Here is a 12,247-nt window from a genome sequence, read left to right as displayed (position 1 = left end):
GTTGTCCTGTGCTTCGATTTATTTTCCTCGTCTGAAAGGCACTGTAGAGTGCAGGTGACACTTCAATTCTACTGGGTAATCATGTGGGGGTTTTTTTCGGCATAAATAAAATTAGAGGAAGATGAGGCTCGAAGCAGCTGTTACACCTACTCGCCTCCACACCAAAAAAAATGCTTTCTCTCTCTCCTTCTCTCTTTCTTTCTTGTTTATGTATCATTGATTTTAAATTTCTAAATCTGATGACATTGTGAAAAGATTTAACTATTGCTGTACCTGTGTTGGTGGTGGATTTCACTTCTGCTGGGTCATCGTGCCTTTTCTCGCTGACGTAAAAGAAGAAGAAAGACGACGACGGCGAAGAAGACGAAAAACAAGACTATCACGAAGGTGCATTAGTAAAATGGCAGTCAGGAAAATACATCAAGCGAGTAGGGACAACGTATAATAAAGTCAGATCAAGTCCGCTTGTTGTCTCACATAGTTCCACACAATCTACAGCAGTGGTGAGAAGTTACTTGGACAATGGACGATTAGAGCCAAAAGCGTTGAAAAAATTGCGTGGAATGAAGAATTCCATAAACAAATCCGGAGTTAAGAGACATGACGCCTTGCGACCGTTAGACAATAAGAAGACAACAATTGAAACACAGACTCAGGGTGAAAACAATCCAGACGAGTGAGATCGAACGCAACTAAAAGCACAGAGTAGTCAGCAGAACACCAAACACGACAAAAACCAGAGGCCACGGGATACAGAAAGGAAAAAAACTGATGAGCTGTGTCCCCCCTACAGCGTTAAGGTGAAGGGGAATAGAAATAATATAATACAAAAAAGAGAGGCACAATAATCTTTAAAAAAGAATCAACGTGTGTCACAGACGCTCTCATTCTGAAATCATTAGAATTGTATCTTCTTTTCAATTAAAAAAAATCTTGCATGCTTCCTGTATACATTTAATCGAGAGATTAAAACTGGCTAAAGTAGAAATAAATTATAGATAGTTTTGTAAGAAAAATTATAATTCGTACTGCACATCCCGAAAGGTACTAGTACTTCAACTCTAATTATCAAGTAGTCTAATAGAAGTTTTGTTTTCTCAGATTTTGTTGTAACAGAAATCCTAGAGTTACAGTCCGGCACAAAGATGCAATTTTTGCACTGATCAAAGCAAATATATATTTATACCACTAATTATCTAAAAACAAAAGTCACTGATGACTTCACTCGGGACAGAATTAAAACACATCGCGCGCTCCGGGTGCAAACCGTGCATTATTCTCTGTCGTCACAATGCATGGAAGGTATGTAAGCAACTAATATTCTGAAAAGAACATTGCAACAAACACTTTGTCGTCTAGAGAACAGTTCGTAGATGTATGAAAAAAGTCTAATGTTGCGTATCTAGTGCAGTCTAGTAAGCGAGACCTCGTTTAGTCAGAAAGAACAAGAAAAACGAAGTTTGCATATTTTTTGAAGAAGAATCAGAAACAGACTCAACGATGAGGACTCGACACAGCTTGTCTGTAAGCCAACATTGGTAACCAGCTTGACATAATGATGTCATTCATTACTCAGTACCATTATTATTCTCACATTTTCTGGCACACGGGTAATAACGACCTTTCATCTTCCACGCTCCTTAGCAGCTCTGCTAAATTAAAAGTTGTTTTCTATTTTACATAAAATCTTGTAAACAAACAAGCCTACAATGCGTCAGTCAGCTAAAGTTTCATTATCTTTATTGATAGTCATCCTGACAACTGGGACCTTGTTCACTGGAATTGTTCACACGACCCTGTTTCTCCAGACTTGGGTGGTCCATAGTTAACAACCTCACGAAGAACATCCGAGTTGTCAAATACGTCTGGAGGAAGAAAACAGACTGTTAATCATGCTAGTCTTGTAAATTAGGATGCAGACAACAATCACCGTGTAAACACACAAGAAAACTCGCTACTTGTTGGCTCCAAACATACTAACAGTAATAGCAATTTATTGTTACTATATTTCAGTTTACTTTAAATAAGCACATACTGTGATAAACTATAATCACACTTACAGTAAATCCAGTGCTCAGTCACCTTCTAGCCTCATGTTAGTTATCTTCAGTTTAAGCTTAGTATGAATATTGACAAACATTACAACAGTCGTCGCGCTCCCTCCCTTTGACTGTCTGCCCAACCTTGAGTAAGACAGACTTACCACTGTGAGCAGGATGTAAAATACAGTGCTAAAGACCATAAGCACCTTTGGATGCACATACTAGGGGAGGCAGAGGAATGTTGTTTGTTTATAGTAGCACATTCGCCACAGTGGTGGTAACCCCCTCCCTCCTGCCCAATATACTTTCACATCAAAGAAGCCAAACTGTATTTAAGTCAGAGAGTCCAGGCATCATCACTCAGACTTCAACCACTGATCACCGTCTTCTAACTTTTGAAGATTCTTCGCACAGAATTCTCGTGTTCGACAAAACGGTAAGCTAGATATTTCTTAGTTGCTTATTTTCTTGACTTTTATAATGTTGTTGAAAATAAGTTCAAATTAAAAAAAAATCTATGTAAACTGAATTACGGAATTGACAGTTTAAGTAGAGGTTTGTGTAGAGCACCATCAGTGTCAGGACACAGCAACCTGAGACAACAGATTGTCACTGACACTCGTTCTTTCATTCAACATACAACAATTATTTGTCTGTGGCTTCCTGTTATCTTACTGAACGTTGGCTAAGTGGATAAATACTGGCTTAGTTTCTCTTTTCTTCTCGCACTTGCAGTAGTATTGTCCTCGAGATCCACAATGCAGCACGCTGGTCATCGTTGTCTGCCTGTTGGTGGCGCTGTCTGCTCCATACAGTAAAGTCATCACATTTCATCGCCTTGTCTTTCTACTTTGTTATTCACCCTCCTCCCCAAAATGATTACTTCATGAACCCGAGCACAAAGTTCAGGGATCATTTTGATTGATGATTTTCTTGTATTATTATGATTATACGTTGATTATGACTATAAGTACTAGTATAATAACAATTTATTTTGTCATATTTTCCACACGTTCTGTACAAATATGTTTGTCTGTTACTACAGCTGAAGGCTTGTTTATAGAACAGTATTACGGGACGAATGTGAACACCTGACTAATTCGCTGTCGAATAATAAAAGAAAGGCGAAAGAAGATATTTTCACAGCAAAGCGGGCAGTGATGGGGAGCTGTCCATACCCGGTATCTTTGGTGTCGAAAAACAAAGAGTGTCAATCAACGGTATGTGAGAGTTTCTGAGAGGTGAACATTACAGGTAGAATAGTCACTATGGTATTCGTATCCAGGTGAAGTAGCGAAAATGTTCGCAGGGCTCTGATGAATTGGTGAAATGTACCTGTAAAGAAGTAAAGAGTTTATGTCTTTAGTACTTCATGACATTGAAGGGATCTTTCATGGCGAAAGGTTTACACAGTCTGGTAGTTGAGTTTTAATTTGTATAGTTGAAGCACAACACTACAATATCTAAACTTATTTAACTGATTTATTGTTAAAAAGGTTTCAACCACCACCAGAAGATGAATCCTCCTAGGGAGCAGTGATTTGAGATGTCAAAGGTCAGAGGTTGGAGCGCTGCTGACAGAATTTCCCCAGGACTAAAGGCATTTTCTGCAGAAATGTCATGATGCACCTTGTTTTAAAGTTCTAAAAGTGTGAACTTCGAACGATCTAATAAAGAATAAAAAGATCACAGAACAAGACGAGTATGGTAATGTTATGTTGAGTGAGTTGTGTCGTGTGAGATAACTCGTGTTATTTTATTCAACAATACCGGAAAGTGGAGGTGGAAGACAGATGAGGTAAGATAGAGAAACAAACACATTTGTATAAACATCTTTGAGAGTAATAACGAAAAATAAAAGCAAAACTTTCAAACTTCTCTCTCCGCTTGTTAAATGACAACATTCAGAAGTGTGTATATTCTTCAATATAAGTTTACCCTGTTTGCAGAAAGGTATAAGCATTGCATACAGAGTAATCATTCTTAATTAAAACCTAAAATTTGGATTTGTTTGTAGATAAGGTTTTTTTCAGTTATAAAACAAATATAAAAGCCGTTCATGCGAAACATATCAAACTTAAAAAAAATGAGTATTCTTGAGCACTAAAGGGATTTTGTTAGTTCTTCTTTCCTTGTGTTTTCAATGTGTCAAGAGAGAAAAAATGTTCTGTATGATATGAGCGACTACAAAATTTTAGTACACATTATTGTCTTGAATATATCTCTAGAAAATATATGCGGTAATATAGAAACTTACAATTCAAGTGAAAAAGTGTCGCGAAGTGTAGGTGAAGATGGCCAGAGGCTACAATTGCTGTTTTCTCTAGCTAATCACACTGTCAGTACCTCTACCATCTCACGGCAGATGTCTTCTCTCTCATGCACACAGGTTTGCAGTCCGACATGCTTCCACAAATTGTCGACACAAAGCGAGGTTTTAAAACAATTTCATTCATGATTCAAGATACATGGAGGAGACAAGGTTTGATTGTATCGCCAGTCGAGTTCAAACTCAGGAAACTAGCACCACCCGGGGGTCCAAACTCCTCCCCAGTTCCTTGGGTTGCTCCTGGGGTCAACAGGGGAGGTCTGTGGCTTCACGCCGCTGGCCATCCAGCGAGAAAGTCTGTTCATCATGAACTTCAATATCTCAGGTTGCTTCTGTGCCAGGTCATTCCGCTCCTGTGGGTCATCTGACAGGAAAACACACTGTCAGGCAGGTTGTTACCCTCCACAGGTTTTTCATTTTAACTGTCTTTTATTTATGTACTTCAATCCAGCATAAGGTAATGAACTTAAGAAGACAATTCTCGATATTGTTCATTACTTATAAACCAACAAAGTTCTTGTCGTTGATGTCCTGTAGACACAACCCAGTGACTTACTTCGTATGTTGTACAGCTGGGGCTTCCATGTCTCCTCCTTTGTTCTGGAAATTGTGTTGTCCTGTGTGGGAATGGGATACCAGTCATTGATGGTGCCTGGAGAGCCGGTCAGCAGCTTGTAGTCGCCGTACCTGATGGCGGAGCTGTTCATGATGGTGTCGATGTTGTAGACAAACTCGGTTCTGCTGCTGGGGGCGCCGGTCCTCAGCATCTCCCACTGGTTGACGCCGTCGATGTTAGAATCTGTCATCAACAAGTTAGACAGTTTTTCATGACAAACTTTTTCATTCTGTCTTTTATCAAATAAATAGAAAATCTTTTTTAGACCTTCAGTGTGCACATTTTGTCCAGACTGTCCTTCAAGAACCTTCATGATCGACACCACAGGGACTAGAACTTGATAACGAAAAGGAGCAGACTGATTGTCACGTGCTCATTATCGTCCAAGTCGATGGAACTTGTCACCTGCCACGCCTATCTAATTCGCCATCCACTCAACCCCACCCCGACACCTTCAACGACCACTTCCAGTCAAGGGAAAGTTAAAGGATGAGTGATTCAGTCTGTTTGCTTTTGGTGTATCCACTGTAGGTGGTCTAAGGTGAAGACAATGTTCTTACCTGGGCGTAAACCAGCGAGATGGAGAATGGTGGGGAACCAGTCCACAGCATGTATCATCCTGGAGACCAAACGTTGTCGGAATATATGTTTATACTGTTCATTTTCTTTCTTTCTTTTGTTTCTTTCTTTCTTTCTTTCTGTCTGTCTGTCTGTCTGTCTGTCTGTCTGTCTGTCTGTCTGTACACTGTAACTACAGTGTGATTATGTTTGCGGTTTACCTATCTAACCCATACAAATTACTTCATGAATTATATATTGGTGTGTATCAAATCACATACACAAACATAACATGTACAGGTGAGCAGACATATTTGTGTGCATCACGTACTCATGGTTGGTGTAGCCAGTCCGCTCCAGCAGGTTTCTGCTCCATACGAAAGCCACACCCCGGGTGCCTCCTTCCCAAAAAGTTGTCTTGCCACCCCGGAGTGGCCAGTTGTTACCCCCATGTGGCACTGATCCTCCATTCTGAAAAACAAAGTCGGGTGTGAACTTAAAATATAGATAGAAGTGCTGCACTCCAACACGTAGTTGAGAAACACAAGCACGCACGCACGCACGCACTCACTCACTCACTCACTCACTCACTCACTCACTCACTCACTCACTCACTCACTCACTCACTCACTCACTCACTCACTCACTCACTCACTCCAGTCACCATAATGCCATAATCCAGTCACAAGAGTTGTCCTTCCTCAGACCTAAGTGTTACCCGGGGTGCACTTGACACTCACGTCAGTGGTGAAGATGATCAGCGAGTTGTCCAGCAGTCCGGCACTGTCCAGCGCCTCGGTAATCTGACCGAATGCCTCGTCCATCATGGACACCATCCCTGGTGAAGCGTGAACTCAATAAACCACACATAAACCAGCCAAGAAAGCAACATGTCGGTGGGTCAGCTGCCAAGTACGGGATGGGGGAGTTCACTGCATGGGGTGGGCTCAGAGGTAAGTGTTCTACCCTACGGGATGCTTGCTTTTGCCCGCGGCTTACATTCACCTCAGTAATACTTACCTGTCACCTCAAGACTCACCCACCGCAGTGCTGCGTGTAAGTGTCCTCACCACAGACTTCACAACAAACTAATATTTACCTGTAATAATACTCACCGCTGTAAACGCGTCTCCGTTTGGAAACTACGTGTTTGTACATTTGTTCGTATTTCAGGGGAACCTGTATGACACACACACACAATGTATATACAATCTTCCTGATCTCAACATTCACCACATGGTCATTTTTATTTTGTGCGAACATAACATTATAGACTCAGATTCTTATAAAAGCAAGCCTCTTGTATCGCTAACCGTCATTTTAGTTGCCGTCGTGAGACCTTAGGACTTGATATTTGTTATGTTAGAGCTGTTAATATATCAGTGGTAGAAGTATATAAACAGTCAGCTCGTTGGTCTGGTAACAGTCATCTACTGGGTTTCATGACGAAGGGCAAACATTCCAGAGGGGCAGCAGACCTTTCTTTCTATCAATCCACAAAATGAAATATGCAAGAGCCAGGTGTTGAATAACAGAACTGTAAACATGCGACACTCCTTTATACCACTCGGACCTTGCTACTATATAACGGAGTGTGACACAGGTTCCTGCCACAAGTTTACCTGCAGCGGGTAGTGAACCAACTGGAAGGGCAGGTAGAGAAACAGTGGCTTGGACTTGTCGTGATTCTCGATCACTTTGATCGTCTGGTCAGTGAAAAGATACTGAAAAGAAACAAATATCAACAAAATCATTAATATCCTGATAATTTTACACAATGAATCCCAACTTACCTTTTCCTTTCACATGTATGTGGCAGGAAACGAGTGCTAAAGAGCCACCATCACTGAAAACGAGTCCACGGGGGTCTGTAGTATACTGCCTTTACTAGTTAGAATGTTTTCATAATAATGAGGAGGATATCATCAACCAGATTATGATGGTATACTGACTGAGCAGTGTCCAGTCAAAGCCAGTCTCACCACACAAGAGGGAGGCTAAATCAAGACAATCAGCAATATACCGCAATACAAAGCTAATTTGTAATAACAGAACCTAAGGTGTTCAAACATTGATTACCTTACCACGAATCCTCTTACTCAGATGTAGATGTTGATACATTGATGTAATTTAATAATATCTGACTTACTATTGATGTGGATACACTGATGTAACTTGATAGTATCCTTACTTACTGTAGAATGAGTACGATGCGGATCCTCCGCAACAGACGTATTGCTCCGGAAGTCGTATCCCCCAGCTGCACATCACACCGATTTGCTGTACAATGTTTGTGTTTTATGGGGAGGAGGGTTTGGAAACTTTACCACACAACTCCACAAATTAAGTAGAATACTTGCAAAACATCTTTCTAAAACAATTTCTTTAACCCCCATTCATAAAAAAAGGGTTTCGAACTGGGAAGACTTTACATTCATCAAATGTGTTGACGATTTCACAGTGTTATACACTTTGACTTAATATTACCTGGTACAGCTTGTGTACATCACACGTGATGTCAGATATAAGAAGTCTAATGTTTGTATCTAAGTTCTAGCTGGATGCCTAGCGTCACACTAAGGGCCTAGTGCCACTCCATGCACCGAACCCCAGAGATAGGTTAGATGTATTACTTGTACGATGTGTGTAGTAGTCATCCATGCCGTTGTAGTAGCCGTAGAAGCTGTCGAATCCACGGTATGTCGGCGTGTACTTCCAGTTGCACATGCCCAAGTGCCACCTGACGAACAAAAGACATCATGTGACTCCGGTCGTAAGACGGTAAAGGTTGCTTTTATCTTTCCTCTAGATGTTACATCGAAACATCGCCGCTTGTATTACACTCGCAGTTTGCCACTTCAGCAGATAGCGACTGTGTTCTTAACAGATCGTTGATGTGGTGAGCCGTTAGTAGACACAGACAGCTCTCGTCTGAAGCAAAGTTGATAACAACAACAATAAGAAGTAGATTGCCTCTGGTAGGCTGAAGTCACAAAGGTCATAGGTTCCTTTTGCCGTGACCTTTGCTCCTTCACTTTGGGAAGAGCGGTGGGGAAGAGAAAGGGATGCCTTTACCCTTGTCTGAAAATTGTCGACTAAGTTTTATGCTTTTGCCAGGAAATCATAGATTAGCTTTCGTTGATATTATTGTTGTAAAAAGCAAGAACTATTATGTATTGCATAAAAGGAACTGAAGGATGCACACTACTCACTTGCCCACAATATGTGTCATGTAACCTGCTGTCTTTAGATGGGCCGGCAACATCTTGAAATTTGTCGGCACAAACCGGGGCTGGCCCTCAATGATGACTTTGTGCTGTTAACATAATCATACCACTCCCTCCTGGTAATGATTATTACAGAACTTCCCCTGGTAATACTTATTATAGCTTGTAAACGTGTGTGTGTGTGTGTGTGTGTGTAAGAGAGATCATGTTAAAATAGTTTTGATGTGTCATCATGTCTTGAAATGTTCTCAAACATATTCTTTAATGTTTACTTGATTGGAGCATGGTCTTCTCCATGTTCACGATAATACTATTTTTTTTTTATTTATTTATTTTTTTTTTTTTTGTTCAATGCCTGGAAAACAGTAATTATTAGACATAACGACTCTCAAAGACTAATATAAATACCTGGAGTCCTGTGTGGTATGGAAAATATCCAGTCATAAACGCACTACGAGATCTGAAACAAACAATTTAGTGGTATATTTCCTAAATAGTATTCTTTTTGCATTTTGTGGAAATGAGCCAGTTTTTCATTGTTATTTTCTGTGGAAGCATGACTTACGGAGAGCAGAAATATTGGATGTAGGAGGAGTTGAGGATAACCCCTGTCCTGGCGTATTTGTCCAGGTTGGGTGTGATCATACTCGGGTTGTGCCAGCTCACATCGTTCCACCCTGAAAAAGAATAATAATAATAATACATTTGAGCAGAAAGCTAAGGGAAAGAAAGAAATGTAACCGCGTTAACAAAGTCATAAACAGAGAGTTATACCCTCGGATTGTTCAACAAATTAATAAAGCTCAGTATAACACGTGCTTTGGTATTTTCCACCAAATCTGTGTTTAAACATATATTTAGTATATGTATATAGTATATCATGCGCTTACTGAGCGTCATTAAATCATCTTCGCGTGCAATGGCACACACGCACGCGCGCCCACCCACACAGCAGTTTAGTAAATGACTTTTAGCAGACAATTGATTATGTTTTTAAACTTATTTATCTCTTATATCGTTTTACTCAAATACAGTATTAACACCTCTCTACATATATGTTTGCATTAATCAGTTGTATCTGATTGTGTCGTGTACACATCCTTCGCAGGGTTATGGAAGTAAATTGGTCTAGGGTAGTACACCAAACAAGGCTGGTAAAAATAGTCTTGACAAAATAAAAAATACAAAAAAATATTTAAAAAATTAATTTGTAAATATTGTCACAACTTTAGTTTCCAATATGTAATAAAGATTTACAGCCAGAAATAGTTTCAGAGGTATAACTATAGAGTAAGGCTTACTCACCCAGGTCATCAGCAACCACAAATATAATGTTTGGACGACTGGTGACAGCTTGAGCGATGGACACAAGGACCACCACAGTGGCCACAAGTAACCAGGTCTTGAGCATGGTGGTCGGTAAAGACTCGATGTCGAAGTGAGCGACAAAATGTTTCACCGCAGGTCAAGTTACAGGACGACCGTTAAATAGCGAAACCCTCGTGACGGCATGGTTCAGTATCAGGCGATAAGGTGTGTTGACCAGGGTGAGGTTACAGAGTTCACAACATTTTAATTAGATTAACACTTGACAGCCAACAATACCTTGGAGGAAGAGGACATTGTATGTCGCCACAAAGAGGTACACAGCTTCCCAAACATTCTGCCACGTATTGTGCCTTAATTAAAGGCTTATCAGGGGGCTAATTCCATTTCTTCCAATCACAGGCTGTAGCCCCACCGTTCACACTGTATTCCTAAATCTGGTGAAATAATTTACCCTACACCACTAGTCCATAAGCATCAATAGGCAAAGGAAACCTGCCACATCGTAAATAAATAACTGACAGCTACAGAGAAAGAAAAATTCCCGATTACTTCAGAGGACATTTATGTCAATGCTGCAAGATCTAATATAAATGTAAATTTTTTTGTAATATTAAGAAAGCATGATGTTGATTATTATTAACTTTTTATTATTTTTACCATATCCAACACATGAGCCATAGAATATTGTACAGGCTGTCGGCCTGTAATATTCCGTTAACGACTTCACAATAAAAGAAGGGGCGTTTCTCGATCTTTGTTCGTGCTGTGCTCTTGATGTTCTCGGTAAAGCTTGGAGAGAGCAGCTGACCAAATAATAAAAGCTCAAAGTGGGTTTAAGTGTTGGCAGGGCAGGGCTCGCAAGATTGTAGCTGATGTATCCCACCCGACCCATGGCCTGGTCTGTCTCATGCCCAGTTCTAGCTGAATGCGTCCTTTGCAGTCTGTGCGGGTCATGTACAGTGCCCGTGGGTGATTTAACATCCACATGGACCTGCTCGCATATGTGTTTTAGCATCTATAGTGACTCTGAAATGTGAACTGTCTGGGAGTGAGGAATAAAGAAAGAAAGGACGAGAGAGAGCAAGCTAGAACGAGAGGCAGTGTGTATGAATGTGGAGGACATTTGCCGGGGTTGTATAATCCACAGAGCGAGAAGGAGCGTCTGCCCGTATATTTGTCGAGTAATTATCGACCATCAAACTCCTAGTGTACTATCACTCGGCTAATAAGTGAAATCTTCTCTTTCTCTGCCAGATAGAATTGAACTGCCTTTCCCACCGATCCTACATTTTTTTATGCAAAGTTCGAACAAAATTCTATAATTATGACAATCCTTTAGGAAGCACATTTTGAAGTGTATTGACCTGTTTGATTTTTCTCCTTTCGGACTTTCCCTTTTCTTTGATATTTTAAAAACTGTTTTGGTTTGAACGCTGGTCAATGTCAAGGGAGGGCACTAGTATCATATTCTGCGATACAGTGTAAAAAGTAAGTTGCATCCCTTTAACTGTGGTCTCATCAAGCATAGCACCTCTCCATTGCTTGCATTATACAATATAACATTAACTGACTGCTAGACGATAATATCCATATGGTGACTGTGCACCCGTGCCGCAGGTCAGCTAATACTGGTCAAGGGAGAAATTAAAAATAAGACAAAAGACTGTAGCCACATAGACTGTCCTGCTACACTTAGAATATAAACCATTTTAGTAACTTTTTTTTTTAAAGTTCAATTCAACTAGTTTAAGAAGCACATTTCGCAGTGAATTGAAGTGTTAGATTCTAATATTTCGGACTTTCTTTTCTTCTTTACTTTCTTTCTTTTTAAAAAACTGATTTTGCTTGAATAATGTTCATTGTCAGGGGAGCCTACTAAAGACATCATCAAATTTGGCATTGACAGTAAGTTGCCTCCCGTTAACTGTTATACCGCGCCTGTCAAAACTTTCACTAAATTTTTTTTTTTAATTTAAAGAATAGATTTAAGAGTTCTAAATATATTTTATCTCAGTACACATTTGCCGCAACATTATTTCACTGTCACTCTAAGTAGTGCATCCTGAATATTGACACATGAGTTTGTGTTGTGGGTGTTATGGGTACATGGGGACCGAGCGACCTTCTGAGGACTACACACAGCAAC

General features: G+C 40.2%; 1 protein-coding gene across 1 annotated transcript; it reads right to left on the bottom strand.

The window, feature by feature from the left end:
* Positions 1-4,478: 4,478 nt before the first annotated feature.
* LOC112560459 (arylsulfatase B-like) lies at positions 4,479-10,241 on the bottom strand. The gene is made up of 13 exons (XM_025232329.1): positions 10,078-10,241; positions 9,338-9,449; positions 9,181-9,232; positions 8,758-8,861; positions 8,179-8,285; positions 7,741-7,805; positions 7,168-7,269; positions 6,661-6,724; positions 6,286-6,383; positions 5,877-6,016; positions 5,548-5,606; positions 4,928-5,170; positions 4,479-4,735 (listed from the first exon to the last, which is right to left on the bottom strand). Exons 1-13 carry the CDS (start codon positions 10,181-10,183, stop codon positions 4,563-4,565), a joined length of 1,425 nt encoding a protein of 474 aa, XP_025088114.1. The 5' UTR covers positions 10,184-10,241; the 3' UTR covers positions 4,479-4,562.
* Positions 10,242-12,247: the final 2,006 nt, after the last annotated feature.

This window comes from Pomacea canaliculata, linkage group LG3, assembly GCF_003073045.1.
Source record: "Pomacea canaliculata isolate SZHN2017 linkage group LG3, ASM307304v1, whole genome shotgun sequence".
Lineage (NCBI taxonomy): Eukaryota > Metazoa > Mollusca > Gastropoda > Architaenioglossa > Ampullariidae > Pomacea > Pomacea canaliculata.
The sequence above is the reverse complement of the archived record's forward strand: the minus strand, read 5'-3'. Positions and strand labels throughout refer to the sequence as shown.

Bases quoted from the DNA above. Each gene is read 5' to 3' on its own strand.
- LOC112560459 (XM_025232329.1), bottom strand. From the start codon at position 10,183: ATGCTCAAGACCTGGTTACTTGTGGCCACTGTGGTGGTCCTTGTGTCC. The intron at 6,017-6,285 runs GTGAGTGTCAAG...TTTGTTTTTCAG, and splicing joins TGATCATCTTCACCACTGAC to AATGGAGGATCAGTGCCACA. The intron at 5,607-5,876 runs GTACGTGATGCA...TTTGGTCTCCAG, and splicing joins ACTGGCTACACCAACCATGA to GATGATACATGCTGTGGACT.